Here is a 19,814-nt window from a genome sequence, read left to right on the forward strand (position 1 = left end):
GCTGGGGTCTGAATGAGCGAGCTCTTGACGTCGTCCCGTTCGATCTTCTGTTTGAGCATTGGTTGGTTCACAAATGAAGAGCTAGAAATAAAAGCATGGGTGCCTCTTATGATGAGCGTCATTAGTCAATTAATCCAGTGTTATTATTCCTTGATTCTGTAGACTCAAACAAAAAGCCAATAGTGAAAAGAAGCTCCAAATGAACCGCCACCTCTTAGCCAAAATAGTCATACATCTTTACAGAGCAGTAACTGACACTATACCCAGATTAGATATCTTACTTAATGCTCTACTTATTAACAGCTGGACAAGCACTTACAGCCTCCAGGCCATGCCGTGGGTCAAGTGCTTCAGCCTTATCAAAGCTGGAGGATAGTAGATTACGGTACGATACACTGCGCTAGCTATAAAAGTTAATTTTCCCCTCTTCTGTCTCACACCTGAACCATATCGTCCACGTACTTCTCCATCACCATCCATCAGGAATCCGAACTATATTGATGCACTGTTCTCAACAGATCTCAGGTCTAGATATATATCATCCACCCGTTGCAGTCATGGATGTGGTGGTCATAGTGGAGAGAGAAGGGATACTGTCACAGCATTGCGTGAAAGGGCAACGAGCCACACGAAGAAGGCGCCTTGTTCCGGATGATACTGGGCTGCAAAGATAAATTGAAGATTGCATGGTTACCTGATTCACATGAAAACAGCAGCCTACTTGGGTTGCTACTCTTTTGGCATCGCACCTCCCCCTCCTCCCCCCCGAGTCATTTCAGAGCCTACATTCATGGGCCACACGTACGACAAACAAGGTAGCAGGAAGTGTCTGCCATTGCCGTGACACCAGCGGTTCAGACGCCCACCGGCAGGTAGTCGGGCGCAAGCTCGATAGGACTGGTCTATCTCGGGTCGCTCCAGATACTGATGTCAGGCAGCGGGTTCTCTGATGTCTTCACTTCTGAAGGACCAGCCACGCTTTCCTTGTAGCAAACTTCGGTGTCCATTACACTCGATTGGACGGCCTATATAGCAAAGAAGACTAATAAATAGCCAGCGCTCGATGCCTCCTTGCCACGCAAATCAGGTTGACGGTCAAATTTACGCCGGTTATATATTGGAGGCACAGAATGGCTCCTGATTATAATTGACCGGAAAACCCAAAGTCAAGTATCAGGAGACTATTGCCGCAAAGGTTAAGACTATCTACGAACTGATCGTGCTTCGGAAGGAAGTGTATTGGACAACGAGAACGGGAAGGCTGCAGGGCCATTGTGTTTACGGATTTGCTGTCATTTGTTTGGCTTTGCTTTTGGACTGCAGCGTCCTCGTAGATAGCTATGCTTGTGATGAGATACTTGGCAGGAGCCATGGGAAAACCACCGCCGAGCCACTCCAACTTGCCTGGAGTTGCTGGTCAACAATCCACAACAACCGTAGAACAGGCAACGACACTATGAGGCGCGACTGCAACACAACCCGAGTCAACACCTTTCTAACCTGCGACGGAAGCAAGGACATTATAGAAGTCAATCATGGTCATCAGGTAAGCACTCCCTTCTCTCAATTTTTGGGAATTCCTTTAAATTACCTGCGGCTAACTTTACACGAAATTTGGCTTGCACTAAGGTAACTTTGAGCGAAAATCATGAGCACCATCAATTCATCACACTTACTGACCAAATGAACGCAGCGATTACATGGCTGCGTCGCGACGGAGTCCATTGATGAGAGATCAGTGGAGAGCCGGCGACGACCATAGGGACAGTAATCGTCGAAGAAACAGAGGCACAGACGACCGCCGCAAGATCTCGCCCGCAGCCCCACGAGAGACAGACGTGGGCCTGAAGATCAAGGGCAGAGCAGCAGCCGACTCTGCGCCGGGGTCACCATCCGATCATAAGAGGTCGGAGAGGGACAACACATTGGGGAAAGATCGTGCAAGAGGATCCAGTCGTTCGCCGCCAAGACGTAGGCCAAGAGACGAGGAGCTGGTCCAACGTCGAGAATCTAGTGGGGACCGATATCCCGAAAGGCCACGACATCGAGACGAAGGCGGTCAGACTGATAGACGGAGAATAACACGGAGTAGATCACCGCAACGTGAATTGTTTGGTTTCAGGGAGGAACGGAGAAGGCATCGCAGCCCGATTCACTCCGGTCGAACTGACACCTTCCGCCCAAGCAGTAGACGTCGCGAACGAGCTAACTCACCGCCACGTTCAAATCGAGGTGACCATTACTCGTCCACATATACTGACTTGAGTGGCTCCGCTGGCCGTTTCGGAGACTCGTACGTCCCCGGGTCACGACTACGTTCTAGGTCGCCGCCTCCTGCATTTCTAAACCCTCGACACGCTTCACCGCACAAGCGTCCTCGGTCGAGAGACAGGCCTTCAAGATCAAGGAGAATTTCTCCTGAACGTCCACGTCCACGTCCAAAGCGGCGCTCATCTCCTGGTCGTGGGTCTAAAAAAGAGGGTGAATCTACTGCATCCAGCTACCGTCCTTTACCCCGCTCTGGGAATTCACCAAGAAGGCACAAAGAGCTAAGCCGACATCAAAATCAATCACCATCACCGTGTCGTGGGGGGACAAGAAAACCAGGGAAAAGGCGAAGATCCCCCCAATCTCCCGTAGAGCGAGAAGGAGCAAGAGGAGGCCGCACAAAGATGCAATCTTCCACACGTCCTATACAAAACACCATCAACGATGGCTCACGTCCACCTTCCCCACCTCGACCTATCCCCAGCTACGAACCGGTTCCTCATAACCCCGCCATGATAAGTGAAGCCTTCCCACTGCATGGAATGAAGGCAAGTGATGTACATGGAACACATCGACCAAGTCGCCCGCCGCATCTCAATACTCAACAATCTTACTCAACATCTCCGCAGTGGACACCGACATCATCGCATCACAATTCCCCTCACTCTGGGTCACCGTTCAGTCAGGGTCGAGGTGGATGGGGAGGCCAACAGCAGCAATATCATGGGCAGGCAGGGTAGGTGCCACTCACTTGACCTTCCTTCTGCTGCTAACCTTTTGTAAGTGTGAATGGGTATTCACCTCCATACCGGCAAGGGAGTTACCCCCCTCAACAAAGTCCTCAAGGGCATTACTACGCCAACGGCCAGCAAAGTCCTTATGGTGGGTCCCAGCAATTCCAACATGCTTATCAGAACCAGCCTTTTCGAGGCGGTAATGCAGGCTATCGTGGTAGTTACCCTCAAAATCCAGATCGCAGATTCTCTGGCTCGGGTCCCCCTCCTTCAAACCCGAACTATGCTCCCACTCCCACCCGAGGGAGAGGAGGACACTTCCAAAATCTTCAGTGGACTGCAGGCAATGCAAGTACTGACGGTCGGGGCGGCGGTCAATTTAATCAGCAATCCTCTTCAGGGCACTCGCAGACTTCTCCTCATCCGCAACCAGCCACAGGTCAACCGAGTGACGACGACAACCCATTTCGACCTTCGAAAAATTTACAGATTGAGGATCAGAGCGAGAAAGACACAAAGATGCCACCGCCGTCAAGACAGGAATCCGATTCTTCGCCTAAACAAGAGTCCAAGTTCAGCTTTGCTTTCAAAGCTAAACCTGGAACTACAGCACCTGCTAAGCCACCAACTGATTTAACCCAGAAGATAAAAGAGCCAATCAAAAAGGAAAACCTGCTGGACTCCTTAAAGACTAAGCCCAGCTCGTATCCTGCTCTTGGTCAACTTGAGCGTGACAGGCGGGATGAGCGAAGAGAGCGTGATTACGAAGATGAGCGTCGTGACCATCGCGACTACCGTGATCAGCGGCGAGGGGACCACCGTAGTGATAGACGACCTGAGCGGGATCAGAAACGAGAGCGTGCGCGTGAGCGATCTCCCGAAATTCTAAAGCAAAAGAAGATCATGAAGCGTATGAAACCGCGGCCAACACTTCCAACTGATTTTGCTACCTCGACATCAGTCTACTATCGAAAGCCCGGCAACGAGTCAGTGGTAGGGTCCGGGACCTACGGCAAAGTCTTCAAGGCTATCCATGTCTATACGAAGAATCTCGCGGCTCTGAAGAAGATTCGGATGGATGGTGAGAAGGACGGCTTCCCCGTCACTGCAGTGCGTGAGATCAAGCTTCTGCAGTCTCTGAAGCATGAAAACGTTGTTTCTCTGCAAGAGGTGATGGTAGAGCATAATGACTGCTTCATGGTGTTCGAGTACTTGTCTCATGACCTGACTGGTCTTCTCAACCATCCTACCTTCAAGCTCGAGCATGCACACAAAAAGCATCTTGGCCGGCAACTCTTTGAGGGGCTCAATTACCTTCATCGCCGCGGGGTGCTCCATCGCGATATCAAAGCAGCCAATATTCTCGTTAGTAGCACTGGACAGCTCAAGCTGGCCGATTTTGGACTCGCGCGGTTCTTCGCCAAGCGTGGCAAGCCTGATTATACCAATCGTGTCATCACCATATGGTATCGGTCACCTGAGCTTCTCCTTGGCGAGACACAGTACGGTCCCGCTGTTGATATTTGGAGTGCTGCTTGCGTCATGATCGAAATCTTTACGCGGCACGCCATCTTTCCCGGCGATGGTGGAGAGATCAATCAACTCGACAAGATCTACAATGTCTTGGGTACACCTACAAGATCCGAGTGGCCAGGCTTGGTTGACATGGCGTGGTTTGAGCTGCTAAGACCCACCGAACGAAAGCCAAATACTTTTTCAGAAAAGTATCAGGAGAGACTCACTCCTGACGCTTTTGAGCTGCTTCAAGAAATGTTCATGTACGATCCTGCAAAGAGACCAACAGCCGGCGACGTGCTGGAGCATCCGTATTTCACCACGGAGGAGCCAGCACCAAGGCAGGCCATTGAGTAAGTCTACCTTGATTGCCCCACATTGAGATGATATCACTAATCATTATCGCAGACTCAAGGATCTAGAAGGAGACTGGCACGAGTTCGAATCTAAAGCCCTCCGAAAAGAGAATGAGCGCAAAAACCAGGAGGCGAGACGCGCTGTGAGGATGGAAGAGCACGAGAGGGAGAAAGCAAAGAGGCGAGCAAGTGGCTCTGCGACGACTGAAAGGGAGCCGAAACGGGTGAGGCCAAGCTCGAGTCAGGGCTAGATGAGTCCGAGATGAAGGGTATGGATCGTCCATAGAAATATTCTGCTTGGCGATTTGTTATGCATAGCGCTGGAGTCGTTCCGCTAGATCAGTGGCAGATCTTTGGGCGTTACTTACGGTACATTCTAGGGTCTGTACATATATGGATTGGTTGTTTTCAAGGCGAGCTTGCATATTCCGTATTGTATCTCTCCAACGCTCCTGGCTGGATATGCTTGTCGAAAGTATTGTTTTTGACTCGAATCTATGCGCCATGTACGGAGTAGTGATTCGATAATTGTCTAACCACCAAAACTGCTGGGGCCAGTTCTTCTTCGCTGTCAATTCACCGCGACCCGTTGGACATGGTCGTTTGAACCACTGATGGAGGCTCGTGAAACAACCTGTGTTTCTGTACACCCCGCAGATAGGATTAGTTCGAATGGGGGTGTGCATGTATCACGAGCCTTGTTGTCGTGGCTGAGGCTCCCAATTCCGCGCCACAGCTCAGCCACGATTTTCATCATTGTTTCATCTATTGCCACTTGCCAAGCGCGACGGTGGCACGAATGGGATTCTGGGAATAGCATCCGAAGCGCGCGCGCCAAGTGAATCTCTCCCAGAGACTAAAATACAGGATAACAGTATAAGTAAAACAGCACCGTGTCTTTCAACTTACCTTCTGCAACCTCACCAGCAAGTTAGCAACCTCTTCTTCTTCATCAACCTATCACAAAATGCCTAACCCAGTCAACGCCATCCTTGTCGTTATCGTCACCATCTTCAGTAAGCGCTCTCCCTTTCCTCACCGTCTCTGCCCCCAGAAGCCTGAGTCTGAGTCCCTATCGCTGACTTCGTCCTCTCCTGTAGTCCCCCCTGTCGGTGTCTTTCTCATTGCCGGATGCGGCGCCGACCTCCTCATCAACATCTGCCTCACCTGTCTCGGGTAAGCTGCTCTCCACCTCTCCTTTACAATGAGGAGCTGTACTCTGGCTAATACACGAGAACGATACAGCTACTTCCCAGGCCACATCCACGCGTTCTACCTTGAATACGTATACTTCAACCGCGTAAGTACTTTTTCGGAGCACGTTCATCGTATTCTGCACCACTGTACGAGTTGCAAGACGTGTTCCTGGAGCCAAATCCTTCCAATTCTCACTTGACCTGTTTGACTGCTTGGTTGTTCGTCTAAGGAAAAGAATGCTGACTCCGAAACCTTTGTAGCGCGACCAAGTCCGTCTCGGCAACACTGCGCTGAAGCACGCCCCGGGAGTCTACTCCGAGAATATCCAGAACGGGGGACACACTTCTTATGGGACTGTGCAGGCTTAGGCACCCTAGTGGAGGGTGGGGGGAAAGAGAAACGATGATGGACCGGACACAATGAGAAGAGTGGAGATTGTAGTACCAGTACTTGAGGTGCTTGTTGCATGCGGGCTGGAATTCAAGCGATGATACCTTTTCTCGCGCTTTTCGCTGCTTTGAGAAGTTAATGTTTAATCAGTGCAACAACAATACATTGATGATGTTGAGGACAATATTGTCTTTCGAATCAAGGCAACGTTCGGGCCTAGATGCTACTCTGTGAGGTCATCGCCACTGGATAACCCTCTTCTACCTGGCCAACCCATACTGTAGCCATGATAGTTCATTCCAACATCTCCCCCATTCTCAGCTGCACCTCCTTGCTCCTCTGCCTCCGTGTCAGGCCCGAAGCCGCTCTGATTTGCCTCCTCATCCTCACCACTACTTGTGTCATCCTCGCAATCTTCCTCAGCCTCGTCTTCCTGCTTTCGCATGGGCGTCCTGATATCCTGAAAAGTCTTTTTGTTGATATACCCGTAGATCATCATATCAACGTAGTATTTCTGCAAATTGAGCTTCCTTTTCACCGCCTCCCTCATAACCAGCTCGTCAATCTGTATGAACTTGGTATGTTTGGCTCCCCAACCTTCATATTGCAGCCTCCCGATTTCATGACTTGGCACTCCCATGATGTCCATCTGCCGATGTCTGGGAGGTTCATATCTAAATCTTACGATCATCCGGAGCATATCCACCTGCGTCCTCATTTCTTCCCGCTTCAGCACCTGCGCCAACATAGATAGACTTCTCTGACCGAGCAGCATTTTGCGCAAGCCCATCTCACCGTTACCAGCGGTTGGATGTGTGAGGCGCATATCGAGCTTGAGAAAGAACATGGTGGCGAGGAATAGATCCTTGTTGGACCAGAACGTGGTGTTGTGCATGAGGCCTATACGACGTGCATTGTCACTGATATCGATTGTGAACCAGATTTTTTTGATCGTCAACCTCGTTCGCTTGGGCAAACGATGTCCTTCTGCAGCCAAGGATTGGAGGATGTCGTCCACGACGGCCTCGCGGAAGAGGATCATACGAAGCCAGCGGAAACTTGGAATGAAGCGCAGTTCATCTGGTCTGGTCTCATTGAGACGGCGGGCGGGGTCACGCATGCAGAGGCTTTTGTAGCAGCGGAAAATGAAGGTCTTGGATGATTCTGATGCTTTGCCGTTGGACTGGCCTAGAATCATGGCAGTGAACCGGCCGTTGACGAGGAAATGGAATTCTTTCGAAATAGCGTAGAGAGAAATCAGATCTTCGATGTCGAGCTGCTTGGAGAACTCGAGGGTGAGCTCTGGATAATTGAGAAGAGCATTGAAGATGCTAAAATTTCTCGCGTTGGTTCCATGTGATGGTGTTGGCGGATCTTTGGCGAGATAGTGCAATGAATTTCCCTTTGGCGGTATTGGAAGTACAGGCACTAAAACGGGAGATAGGATTGCTCGACGGTCATACAGGGAGCCTTTGTCGGGTGAGAGGATGACAGGAGATATGAAGCCTCGCTTTGCGGACTTGCCAATACCTGGGTTGGTGTCTGGCGGGCTTCGTTGGTGCATGGTCGGGGTGTTGAACCCTAGCATTTCCTCGTCTGGCTTCTCCTCATCCGGCATTCCCTCATCAATGATTTCAGTAGACGCCTCAGAAATGGTAGCGTCATCGTCGTGATCGCCTGTCGCGGGCACGGGGTTCGTTTGAGCAGCGGCATCGACAGCATTGAGAATGGCACTCAAAGGGCATGCCATGATCGCTCGGATGTCTATCGAGCGAGAAGTATATTTCCGGCCAACACCTGGCAGCTTGATATTGAATTTAAGTCAGAATCTTGGCAAAGCGATTACAAGTCGCTGACGAACATTGTGCGAAGATGATGCGGTGGGTATGCGAGGAGGGAAGACATGGGAGAAGTACAGAGGCGCTGGCGCTGTAATTTTAGTTGATGGCTGGATTTATGGACAGTACATTCACTTCAGGACAATCGGATCTTTCTCCGTTGCCTACTGACGTTGTCAACACACCCATTGTCCTTTTGTTTTTATTATGTTTCTGTTTCGTTTTTCGATAAATTTTCTTGCGAAGATTTTCTTGATTGCAAGCTGTCTGTCGCTTCCATGGTCAATTTGAACAAATATAGTAAGGTGGTTTCAGATGTTGAGAAGATAGTCAGGTCTTGTATTTGCACGAAGCCAAGACCGGCCCAAGCTTTATTTCCAAAGTTTTGCTCCCATTCTCGCCTGTTGAATGGCAGATCCTGTATGCAAAAATCCAAGCACGCATATTGAGTCGTCAAACCAGCACTTGGTTTTGACGTGGTGGGTGAGCACCATCAAGAACGCGAATGGTCCCCTAGAACTCCAGAAAGAAACCACATGTGTCGAAGCGGCTTCAAGCTTCACGCGATCGTAGATCATTATTCTCGCTTGCCTGAGCTGTTATCGCTTGTTCACCAGATTAAGGAATTCATCCCTTGTGCTTGCCCTTGATCGCATACAGCCTAACATGCAGCTCGTGATGGTCGACGTCGAAGTCTTTTCTACGCCTCTCATAACCATGCAAAGATGACTCGACTCCATGACCACAGCTACACCTTGAGGCTTCAAGACTTCAGTGATCGCGAGTGCCACTTGCTTCGTCAACCTCTCTTGGATCTGAAGTCGACGGGAAAACATCTCTGCAAGGCGTGCCAGTTTGGAGAGACCCAGTACTCGTCCTATAATCCATCAGTATTACCAAACATTATGATCTCCTGGCAACATACGATTTGGAATGTAGCCTATGTGCATCTGAATAAGGTCAATATCGAGATTTCCAAGCACATTAGAAGTCTTAAGAGAAGACTCGGGAATCTACCTTTCCAGTGAAAGGTACCATATGATGCTCGCACAACGAGAAGACCTCGATATCTTTGACAATGACAAGCTCATCATGATCTTCGTGAAAGACAGCTCCATTGACCAGATCACGGACATTCTCCTCATAGCCTTTAGTAAAGTAGAGCATGGCTTTTGCATAGCGCTCCGGCGTCCCTCGCAGACCCTCTCGGTCTGGATCTTCTCCTATACATTCCAATATGGTCGTTATAGCTCCTTCCAATCTCTGTAACCGCTCTTCAGCCTGCTTGGGTGTAGCTTCCAGACGCTCTCTCGTCCCAAGACCTAAGATATTCCTTCAGCGTTATCTTGCAACCTCAATCAAGCCATGACTCACTCGGCCAACTCAACCCATCAAAGTCTATTGGAGGATTTAACGTGTACGGGCTGGCAGGCCGGCTCACAGTGGGAGTCGTCTGAGACGGTGCTTCGTCTCTAGGATCCCTGGCAGAGACATCGATATTGGTTGGAGCTGGCGAATCTTCGTCTGGCACCTCCAGGGAATATGATCCATGGCCATTGACCTTTGGCGACCCTACGGAATCCAGATCTATAGGTTGACGTCCGGCATTTGAGGATGCAATAGAAGCTGTGAGTCTCTCTCGCTCTTCGGCGTTGACCGACGTCCGCGTGGAGGGACGTAGGGGAGAGCTACTATGAGCTGTGTGCGTTTTTCCGTTCATCAGATAGGAGGGTATAGCAGCTATCGATTTTGGAGGAAATGGTAGCGAGTCCATTAGAGTCTTAAGAGAATCAAGATGCTTTCTCACAGCCTAAGAGTAATGGTTAGAGCTAAGCACTACAGTAGCGCAATCATTTCGCCAAGGTCCCGTCTGCACCAGTTGTACGTTGGGTATAAAGAGGATTTCGGCCAATGGATTGTTTATTGCGATCTTTGGAATTAGAAGGCGAACTTGCAAGCTCGTAGAAGGTGTCTGTTTACGTGGCCTTTACAAGATTCTATTGGTGGTGAGGCGATCTATGGTCTCCAGTCGAACAACGATCAGCCGCAATATCCACGAACAGGGAATGACATCCTCTCTCTACATCCTTGATTCTCCGTTTCCTCCTTCTAAAAGTCCACCCGTGACAGCGCTGAGCAGCTGATTTGCAATCGCCGTTCTCGGTGGTAATCTGAGACCGCCCTCTTTATAACCTTCCCCAGCTTCCTCTCCCAATCCACTCGTTCCTACTTGCAGTGCCTCTTTCACCTCTGCCAAAGTCACCCATTTCGCATCTTCCAACTCCGGATCATGCTTCAACAGGATTTCTTCTCCCCCCGGTGTACATTGCCCTATTGCTCCAATCATGAGATTCGCAGGATAAGGCCATGGCTGCGTTGAATGGATTACTACGCGGCCCAGGGTTACCCCACTTTCTTCCCAAACTTCACGACGGACCGCTTCTTCTACAGACTCTGCGGGCTCGACGAAGCCCGCTAATGTGCTATACCAATATTTTGGCCAGCGTTTCTGCCGGCCGAGGAGAATGCGCTCAGAATCAGCGGAGAGCACGGCCATGATGACTGTCTGTGGAGGGTTCGGAATTAGCATCTCTTCTCCGGGGAAAATATTCGAGCGGTGAGATAGCTTTAGGGGAGTAAACGAACACTTCTACTCCAGAAACATGTCTTGCAGCTCGTAATGTGGTATGAAATGGGAGGTAATTGCTCCGAAATGTACATACCGGATCGGTTCTAGGGAAACACAGGTTTGATATGCCCTTTCTGGTTGCACAGTCTGGGCGTTCTGTGGCGGGTGTGGCAGCAGTCGTTGATCCAATAGAGGTGGTGTTGGTCAGAGAGGCCATGTCTTTCGGTGGACAAGTTCGCTTTGTGCCAGCGTTGATGGACAAGGTAGGTTGGCCGCATTGAGCGCAGAAAGGATTGCGTGCGTTCCAATCAAGGAGAGCTCGTGCTTGCGCGTATATAGCTGCCTGTTCGGCAGGAAGAGACATGTGCATACGGCCTTCGACGAATTGCAGTCCGCGAGACTTCATTAACTCGATCAACCTCTCAGCCGCAGAACTAATCGTGCCCTTTGGAGTGACATCAAGAGCGAAGTAGGGAGACCCATGGTAAATGGACCATTCAAATCCGGACTTTTTACGTTCGTCAAGGCCAAGGAACAGAAGTTGAGAGACTGTGATCGATGAATTGTATTCTGATACCAACTGCTCCTCGGTTTTGGAGTAGGGATCATCACCAACCAGAGGTTGAATGTCTTTGAATGAGGCATACTCGAGCTTGGTAGGGTCTTTTGCCAACGGTGATAGATTGTTGAAGAGCAAGAAGTAGGTCGAAGGATGCTTCAAGGCCGCGGATAGAAAGGCATGATCCGTTCGCATAAAGGACACTCTGTTCAAGGGTGATCCTAGGCAGGTGAGCTCCCGGATTTGCATGGCAGTGGTGAAAGAGCGAACCAGAGAAATAATTTGCGACTTCTTTGCCGAATTTTCGGGACAGCATCGAGTCGACTTCAGCGTGTGCGGGCTCAGGCAGTTCCGGTTGCGGCATTGCAGCGACCAGTTCACGAGAAGCGAATGCTGCAGTCGTACGTAGCGAAGATAATTTACTCGCAAATAATCGTAGAGTAACTGTAAATCCGAAGGAGTGCGTGAGATGAGGTCATGGCCCGATTCCTGAGGCTAGAAAGTGAACCCTGTCGATCAGCCGAAAGGGAAAACACTCAGTGTGGGGGCGGGCTGTAAGCATCGCATCGCTGTTTCACTGACGCTCAGCAGTTTGGTAGGTGTGGAATGCAAAGAATATGAACTCTTTCCTCCCCCTCAATCCCTCAAACAATGTGGAAATGCAATGTGTTGTGGGCTCTATTCTCCAATGGAGGGGTATCTTCGCCGATTCTTGTCAATAGATCATTTGGACCCCAAATTGTTTCAAAAGCAGAAAAACTCCAAACACTTGCAGTATTCGCACTCTATCCATAGACGCATCTTCATATGACTGCAGACGCTTCGGCTGCTTGGGGCGTTTCTCCTGATGATACCACTGTCTCCGAGCCAACGCTCTTCTTCTTCAACGGAGGCATGTCAAACGCCTTGCTCTTCCCCCCCTGGACCCCCTTCCATCTACCCAGCACCTGACCTTCACCAAGCGTCCATGTTAATGCACCAACCCACGGCTGAACATTCCATCCGATTTCCAAAGTGACATTGGTACGCTCCGAAAGGATCCCGCTGATGTCGGTGACCTGATACTTGGGTTTCGTGTTTTTGAGACGAAGAATGCCTGGTTCTGGATCCAGTTCTTGCTTCTTCGCGGACTGTTTTTTAGCTTTGCTGGACTTCTTCGCAGGAGGAGGCTTGGTGAACAATTGTAGTGGGTTGAAGGGATGCGATTGGCTATGGGAGTTGATGATGGTGTCCCAAATGACTGCCTGGGACAAAGACGATGCGTCGGGAGATGGATAAGTTGCAACAACCCAGACAAACAACTGCTTCGTGTTCCAATTGAAGAGAGAGGTGAAGTCTATGTAGAATCAATAACTGGCTTGTCGCACAGACAGCTTTGGTGAAGCAGACGAACCAGCGTCAAGGTCAAATTTTATGTGGGCGTATTCTTCCTTTTTCGGTGAATAGTAGTGCGGCCGTCCTTTTACTCTGTATGTGTTATTAGACAACAAAACTGTCACGTCTCTTAGTGGGCGGCTTACACCTGTACATTGCGCAACTCAATCTTCGCGGACGGTTCTTGAGTTGTGAAAACCACGGATAGAGCAGTGAGTATCGCAGTGCAGAACGCTACAGTAGTGAAGAAGCCAAAGACATTCTGAGCCCTGACTAGGGTCGAATGCATCTCGACAGGAACACAGAGGTGAAGCCGAAAACACGTTGCAGCTTAGGTTGACGTAAGTGTACCTAACAGCTTCAGGAGGTGATATTTACGCTAGCGTTACCCGTATCTCTGGCTTCTTGCCGTAATATAACCCGTAACAACATACGGATGATACGGTACCACGGTACATACCAAACATGCGTCGTCATTATTATCGAACCATTTTTTTTCCAGTCGAGAAGTGCCTTCTCCTCACTCGAGAGTTTCATGAAAGCCCACGCATATAATGGAACGTTTGATTTTTTGTGCTCTGGCCCATCTCGCCTCCTCCTAATCGTTAATCTTCCCCACATATCGCACCTGTTACTACACCCCAATCTACTAGTCTTACAACTCAGATTCAATGAATATTGCGGACCATCATCAATGTCGGGCTGTTCGAAAACACGTCCGGAACCTAAAGAACCAGAACTGGGTCAGGACTTTGCTTCTTTCATGCGAATACTAGGCGATTTACGCTTAATTGGGTTGAGGGTGTAAGAGACCTTTACTCCCGAAAATGATGCTTTTTGATTGGCGGTTTCTGGCAGGAATAGTGGAATGATGAGGAAGTATATGTACAAGGGTAGTTCGGTTCTGGGAAGGGGCCCTGGAAACCTCAGTGAAAGCAGGAATGAGACCGTTGAGACTCTGTTGTGCGGTTTACTACTGTCAGCATCGCTTGCTGTCGGGAAGGAAGGGGAAGTGGTAATGTACCTCGGTCGCATGGTTTCTTTTGCAGTTCCCGATGGCATCGAAGCGAACCCGGCGGCACTATGGCGCACTAGGGTGTAGGATTCGAAGGTCAACGTCCATGCAGAACATACTGTGCGAGTTGATAGGAGGGCGATTGCTGTTCTCGGCACCATCGGAGTTGAGAACTTCATGGTCGACAGATGAATATAATTGAAGCAACGTATGAAAAGGCTATGCTAGAGCTACCGAGAAAAGAACGAACGGGCGGTTGGGAATGAGGATGGGATTGATTTGAGGTAAATGAAGAAGGGGAGTGCACACACATGCACTCGCATATGCGACTATACAACATTCATCTCGGTCCCGCAAGACAAGGGAAACAAGCACTCTTCACTATCGACATTGCTCTCTGGAGGGCTGATCAAACGACACCAGGGTTAAGCTTACTCGAAACAAAGTGAGCAGAGTGGGATATTGAACTGGATGGAAGCTTCCAGTACAACGCCAGAAGACTAACGTTTTGGCACATCCACGACACGAGATGATGAGGCGATCATAGACTTAGAACATCAGAGAATCGGATTCGTTCTATTTGACAAAGAATGCCGTTATTCCTCTACCTATTTGATTCCAAAGGTTTGGGGAGCACTTTGCTATGCTGAAAGCCTATCTTCAGGCTCGAGGCAAGATTGTGAGGCCTGCCCAAGAACTCCCAATACTTCAGATACCTTTGAGATACGGTTTGTCCTTCTCTGTATGCTAGGGTTTTCCTTGATGATAAGAACTGGCAGACTTTACCCTCCACTGGGTTTTTGCTCTCCGATGATCGTCTACTTCCACAACGCTAGGTCATTGGTCCCACTTTGTCTGGCCAATTTAATGCTTTCATTCCATTCATTTGATGAACTAATCTCTGTCGTGAGTTCTTCGATAGAGCACGAATTGCTGCCTACTTGTTCAAGAGCAATTCCACCTTTTTTCCTTCATTTCAAAGATCTTGGTTAGCGCCAGTCTCGCGGTGTCGCGACATCCACCAGCATTCTTTTGCGACCATGAAAACTGGGAGCAATCAAGTGCTGAGAGGAGAATGCAGTTCCCACGGGAAATCTCCGATGAAACATACAGCCGCCTATCAGTTCAAATTTGATTGCGACCCATCAACAGTTTCGCCAGGCACCTCTCATGGCGCGTGGGCGCCAGTGCGGAATCACCAGTGAGGGATAAACACAAACGAAGACATAACTTTGAGAGACAAGCAAGCTTTTCTGTCTCTACTGGAGCTGGCAACAGTTGCTAGGTGCTCAATAATGCGTTTGATCAATGTCTGCCATGTCTCAGCGCTGTCAGCTGTCCTTGCCTCTCTCACAGTCATCTCTTCAGCTACCCCACATACGCCATTGCTTACCAGAAAAGGCGATGATGTCGAAACCAAGCGAGAGCAAGTATCTCTTTCTTCCGACGGTACTCTCGGACCACTTCCGCTCGCCAAACGCGTTGATATCAATGATCTCGTGTCAACGGAACTTGGCCAATGGACTATGCACGTCATCAAATACTACGCGCTGGTGCCTGTGGAATCAGCGGCCCAAGCTCTTGAGTCGTATGAGCTCCTGAGCGATCCTCTTCCTGCAACAGCATATCATTCACTGATAAACCTTGCTCTAGTTTCTACAGCAACATCAAGAGACAGGCGTCTGCCATGAGTGAACAAAGCGCAGCTGCCTCCTTACCTGCCAGACTCAATAGCAAAGCCGGCAACTTGTTCACGGCAAACTCGGCCTTTTTCCAGTTGAAAATATGGTGTACGTCAACCAGTATACCGTGGTCGTTTGTGACAAATTGGGCTTTGAGAATGAATGACAGCTCCAGCGGTGGCTATACTGGCCTATATTATATGTAAGCACCTTCTAATGTGTCTGTTGTTGAGCGGACTGCTCACGCCTATTCAGGTGGTTCGTCCACACAACAGGAACTGTGATCTGGGTGACGTTGACGTGCTCGGGGATCCCTACACCAGGCATCGTCTGAAGAGCCGGAGTGGTTGGAAAGGGTGAAGAGAAGTTTTGGATGAGGGTACGCAGGCTGGCGAAGAGAAGAGCAAGGCGCCAGATCTCAGTACCTGCTTCGTGATGACGAGAAGAAAGGTAGTATGAGTGTGAGTGTCTCCGCCTTTGAGACTAGCGGTTCCCTCTGTCGGAGCTTTCTTCCCCTACGCGCTCTTCCTCACCTCGAAAGCAAAAATATCGCTCGGTTCCATTTGGGTCCTAGAATCGTCAACAGCATATCCAGAGATGGAATGCAAATACGCCTAAGACACATGAATGGCAATCCTCTCACCGCAATCACAACTATGATGCAGACGGCGTCTTTGCCGCTGCGTAATGATGTAGCGTATTTAGAGTAGCAAGTACAAGACAAGCAAATGATTGGAGGTAGAATCCTGCCAATTTGCCCGAGAGTCTGTACCTAGGTACGTAGGTACATGTACTTTATATGATAACAATTCTGACAATTCTGGAGGGGAGAAAAGAAACGGGCACTCGTAGCCAATCGAAAGATCGGCATCTCGGCCTTTTGAGACAGCCCGCGTCTACCCCTCGACTTCGCACCTAGATTTGACCTTGACTGTCTTCGAACGCAACATTCGATCACTTCCCAATTTGTCCCAAATATCCTCTGGAGTCAATTTTGTATCCTACCATGGCACCCTCCGACGAGGAGAATACATGTCAGAAAGCACAGGAAGACGCGAACCCGTTCATTGCCTTCCGCCGATTTGCCGACGACCAGATGTCGACTCTCATGAACGGTGTCTTCAGTATATCCTCACTGTTTGCATCTCCTTCGACCACTCCTCGCCGCTCAGTTCAGGACTACGAGAAATGGTTACAGGAGGCACGAGAGTCATCACAATGCCTTGCCCGCGAAGCAGATGAAGCGGGGAGGATCATGGACGTGTATACCAGAGCCCACAAGGAGGGTCAGCATGCTATCCAGGGAGACATCCAGGAGCCCACTAGTTGTGACGACAGTGAACTTCGGAGATGCCCTTACAGACCGACTGAGCAGGAGGGACTTCCGTTGGAGAAGCCAGGCCTTAACATTTGCCTCATGGACGATGCTACCCGCTCTTATCTCTCACTTGCTACCTTCAGCCTATGTCTCCCAAGTAACATTCTTACTGCTCCAGTGCTTGGGGAGCAGCTGCCCTCTGTTCCAATAGCTTACCTACTTTACAGCCCATACTCGCCTGTGCGGCTCGAGCAGCAACCCCATCTTTGCGATCACGGCGCCAAGTGGAGAGAAGCGTTCGAGGATCTGCTAGCTGTGCAAAATGGTCAGGAACTACCACCTAAGTGCTCGCAGAGAATGCCGGAAAGCAGCGTCGACTGGGTGAGAGGAATGATAGATTTGGCAATATGCAAACAAGTAGAAGATACCGAGGAATCGAGCAGTGCTGCTGGCAAGACGTCAGAGGCTACAAACCAGGATCTCGGACTTCTGTCACGCTTTACCAACGCAAGGCAGCCCGAGAATGACGCTGATGAGGAAGAAGACGCGGACAATGATGATCTCGATGAGGAACGTGATGCTGGGGTTACGGAATTGGACGTGTACGACAGATTCTTTGGCTCTCAGCGGCCAACATCACAGGGTACTGCCAGGGCCGCCGCTCGACGCTTTGCACATCTCCAACAGGACTCCTCTCCGTCCGACACAGACACTAGAACCCCGAGTATACTCTCCACCCTCACCACTACGGAGCGGACTACTCTCCAAGACGGTAGCGTACACACCAAGGTTGTGCTCATAAAACGCTTCTCGGACGGGCGCGAAGAGAACACGGAAACAGTACAACATCAGAATGCTGTCCGCCAGACACATGATGCTGCGTCAAAGTCTATCAAAGATGAGGATGTTAGGAACACCGGGAAGGACAGGGAGACCAAAGTGAACAAACCTAGCGGCTGGTTTTGGTCCTAGAAGCTTTGAATGTTCTCTTTATGGAGTTTGGCTAAGCATGGGGTCTGGTGACGGTAGCATTAGACCCTAGGTAGCATAGCCTGGTCGAAAGGCAAACACTTTTGCTCTTGGGGGGGGGGGGTTGGTTATGACTCTGTCTCTCTGCTCGTTGGGCTATGGATTCCACTCAGTGCGTTTGATGATGTAGCTATTCACTCATACGGCCTTTAGGTAGCGGAGACTTTTTTCACGTACATTAGGAATCACATCCATCACTTTTGGTAGAAAGTCCATGGTATCTCTGAGAAGGTGACCGCCTTTAGCGCTCTGTGTAGAATGTAAGGTGCTGTGGTATCCAGCATGCTACATGAGATCAGCTCCGAAAGGATGCGCTTCATTACTCCAGCTCCTCAATAGGCACGTCGTCCGCATCCTTCCCCACAATCGCATTTGCTACCTTCCAGACCTGTATCAGATTATCCTCCGCTGCGCTGCAGAGAACCCACGGATCATTCATATTCCAGCTGAAATCGGCGATGCGGTTTGTGTGGCCGCCGTGCATGAACAGCCTTCATAAGTTAGCCTCACCTCCCAGTCAGCCTGTAGATGGGGTTGGATATATTTACAGCTCAGGTGGGCCATCCTCTGCATCATCAGGCGTCTGCTCCTCGCCCACGCGGCTGAGATCCCAAAATATTACGCGCCGGTCATAGCTCGAGCTTCCGAGAATGGCTTCCTCGAAGGGATGCCACGCAAGCGATGTAACCGAGTCATTATGACCGACGAGAGCATGCAATTTTGACTTCAGGTTCCGTAAGTCCCATATTCCTATCGACTTGTCGGCTGAACCTGTAGCCAAGACGTACTCGCTAGCTGGGTTGAAAGATAAGGCGTTAACGGCGTCTTGGTGTCCGTCGACGGCCTGTGTTGCGGAGGATGCGGTCGAGGGGGAGCGAGTGTCGAGAATTTGGAGGGTGAGATCATCAGAGACGGTACCAATTAGAGAAGCATGTAGAGGGTGATGTTGAACGTCATTTACAATGGCGGTATGGTGGGTATAGGTTCGAGTAGCGTGAAGAGCTTTGTTGCTGGTGGTGAACTTCGTTATATCCCTAGAAAGTGAGCAAGTCGAAGGTAACGGCATACTCTGCGGACTCACCATAATCTTACTGTCTGGTCTTCGCTCCCAGTAGCGAGATGTCCCGCTTGGTGGGGGCTCCAGCTCAGTCCAAAGCCTTCTGAATCGTGACCCAGGAGCTCCATTTGCGGATTTATGTTTCCCGTGGGCTGGCTGGGGTGTTTTGTTCTGTCCCATATCATGACCCTCCCATCCACGCACAATGTTGCGATTATATTTGGGTTCTGGGGCTGATATCTGGCTTTGTTGACCTCGCCTGGATGATTTATCTTCTGAACAATGTTGAATTTGACTTCCATGACTGGTGAATTCTTTGAAGCTCCGCCCCCATATCCGCCAATCTCTTCCCGATCCTCATCGTAATCTGCTGCATCGGGGGTGACCGGCTTCGGCAGTTGTACTTGAGCTATCTGTAAATAGTTTTGAGCTTCGTTGGATGTGTGTGTGCCAATAAGAAGTCGATGAGTTGCATAATCCTTTTCTGGAATCCTGCCCTTGTGAGTGGGATGCTTGTTCTATGCAGCCTGTTTAAACGTACTCTTGCTTATCTGGCAGCCATTGTGTCGTGAGTGTAGGCCATTCAAGAGCGGTGCTGAGCATCAGATCGTAGAGAAAGGGCGCATTCTTTTTCCATGTTTTATATTCTTCATTGACAATTTTCTCCTCCATTTGCTCCTCTTCTCGCTCCTCGTCGATAGTCACTGCAGTCAAGATGTCAGTCTGAGACCTGCTGGCAAAAGGAACAGTCTCTTTACTGCCGAGCTCGTGATCCCCACCGTTCTCCATCGTGAAGGAGAGGATCGCAGATCCCTAGTCCAAGCCGTATGGTAGAGTACCAGCTGGAAGGCAG

At 49.9% G+C, this 19,814-nt stretch overlaps 10 protein-coding genes across 10 annotated transcripts; 5 read left to right on the top strand and 5 right to left on the bottom strand.

Annotated features, from left to right (window-relative positions):
* Positions 1-1,535: 1,535 nt before the first annotated feature.
* Positions 1,536-2,553, top strand: HO133_005462 (uncharacterized protein; the record flags this gene model as incomplete). The annotated part of the gene is made up of 3 exons (XM_037296372.1): positions 1,536-1,546; positions 1,694-2,293; positions 2,373-2,553. 3 exons carry the CDS (start codon positions 1,536-1,538, stop codon positions 2,551-2,553), a joined length of 792 nt encoding a protein of 263 aa, XP_037148354.1.
* Positions 2,554-2,780: 227 nt separating this feature from the next.
* On the top strand, positions 2,781-5,124 carry HO133_005463 (uncharacterized protein; the record flags this gene model as incomplete). Its single annotated transcript, XM_037296373.1, has 3 exons — positions 2,781-3,004; positions 3,053-4,870; positions 4,926-5,124. The coding sequence occupies 3 exons, from the start codon at positions 2,781-2,783 to the stop codon at positions 5,122-5,124; spliced, it is 2,241 nt and encodes a 746-aa protein (XP_037148355.1).
* Positions 5,125-5,840: 716 nt separating this feature from the next.
* HO133_005464 (uncharacterized protein) lies at positions 5,841-6,438 on the top strand (the record flags this gene model as incomplete). The annotated part of the gene is made up of 3 exons (XM_037296374.1): positions 5,841-6,049; positions 6,119-6,173; positions 6,331-6,438. The coding sequence occupies 3 exons, from the start codon at positions 5,841-5,843 to the stop codon at positions 6,436-6,438; spliced, it is 372 nt and encodes a 123-aa protein (XP_037148356.1).
* A 245-nt stretch (positions 6,439-6,683) lies between these two features.
* HO133_005465 (uncharacterized protein) lies at positions 6,684-8,210 on the bottom strand (the record flags this gene model as incomplete). Its single annotated transcript, XM_037296375.1, has 1 exon — positions 6,684-8,210. One exon carries the CDS (start codon positions 8,208-8,210, stop codon positions 6,684-6,686), a length of 1,527 nt encoding a protein of 508 aa, XP_037148357.1.
* Positions 8,211-8,897: 687 nt separating this feature from the next.
* On the bottom strand, positions 8,898-10,072 carry HO133_005466 (uncharacterized protein; the record flags this gene model as incomplete). Its single annotated transcript, XM_037296376.1, has 3 exons — positions 8,898-9,113; positions 9,316-9,620; positions 9,673-10,072. The coding sequence occupies 3 exons, from the start codon at positions 10,070-10,072 to the stop codon at positions 8,898-8,900; spliced, it is 921 nt and encodes a 306-aa protein (XP_037148358.1).
* Positions 10,073-10,378: 306 nt separating this feature from the next.
* Positions 10,379-11,850, bottom strand: HO133_005467 (uncharacterized protein; the record flags this gene model as incomplete). Its single annotated transcript, XM_037296377.1, has 3 exons — positions 10,379-10,864; positions 11,022-11,707; positions 11,757-11,850. 3 exons carry the CDS (start codon positions 11,848-11,850, stop codon positions 10,379-10,381), a joined length of 1,266 nt encoding a protein of 421 aa, XP_037148359.1.
* A 439-nt stretch (positions 11,851-12,289) lies between these two features.
* Positions 12,290-13,149, bottom strand: HO133_005468 (uncharacterized protein; the record flags this gene model as incomplete). Its single annotated transcript, XM_037296378.1, has 3 exons — positions 12,290-12,822; positions 12,880-12,953; positions 13,007-13,149. The coding sequence occupies 3 exons, from the start codon at positions 13,147-13,149 to the stop codon at positions 12,290-12,292; spliced, it is 750 nt and encodes a 249-aa protein (XP_037148360.1).
* Positions 13,150-15,170: 2,021 nt separating this feature from the next.
* Positions 15,171-15,841, top strand: HO133_005469 (uncharacterized protein; the record flags this gene model as incomplete). Its single annotated transcript, XM_037296379.1, has 3 exons — positions 15,171-15,463; positions 15,529-15,665; positions 15,813-15,841. 3 exons carry the CDS (start codon positions 15,171-15,173, stop codon positions 15,839-15,841), a joined length of 459 nt encoding a protein of 152 aa, XP_037148361.1.
* Positions 15,842-16,563: 722 nt separating this feature from the next.
* On the top strand, positions 16,564-17,847 carry HO133_005470 (uncharacterized protein; the record flags this gene model as incomplete). The annotated part of the gene is made up of 1 exon (XM_037296380.1): positions 16,564-17,847. One exon carries the CDS (start codon positions 16,564-16,566, stop codon positions 17,845-17,847), a length of 1,284 nt encoding a protein of 427 aa, XP_037148362.1.
* A 376-nt stretch (positions 17,848-18,223) lies between these two features.
* On the bottom strand, positions 18,224-19,750 carry HO133_005471 (uncharacterized protein; the record flags this gene model as incomplete). Its single annotated transcript, XM_037296381.1, has 5 exons — positions 18,224-18,395; positions 18,453-18,938; positions 18,986-19,453; positions 19,503-19,665; positions 19,720-19,750. The coding sequence occupies 5 exons, from the start codon at positions 19,748-19,750 to the stop codon at positions 18,224-18,226; spliced, it is 1,320 nt and encodes a 439-aa protein (XP_037148363.1).
* Between the last annotated feature and the right edge of the window lie 64 nt (positions 19,751-19,814).

The sequence above is a fragment of the Letharia lupina genome (assembly GCF_014066315.1).
Source record: "Letharia lupina isolate WasteWater1 chromosome Unknown contig_21, whole genome shotgun sequence".
Taxonomy (NCBI): domain Eukaryota; kingdom Fungi; phylum Ascomycota; class Lecanoromycetes; order Lecanorales; family Parmeliaceae; genus Letharia; species Letharia lupina.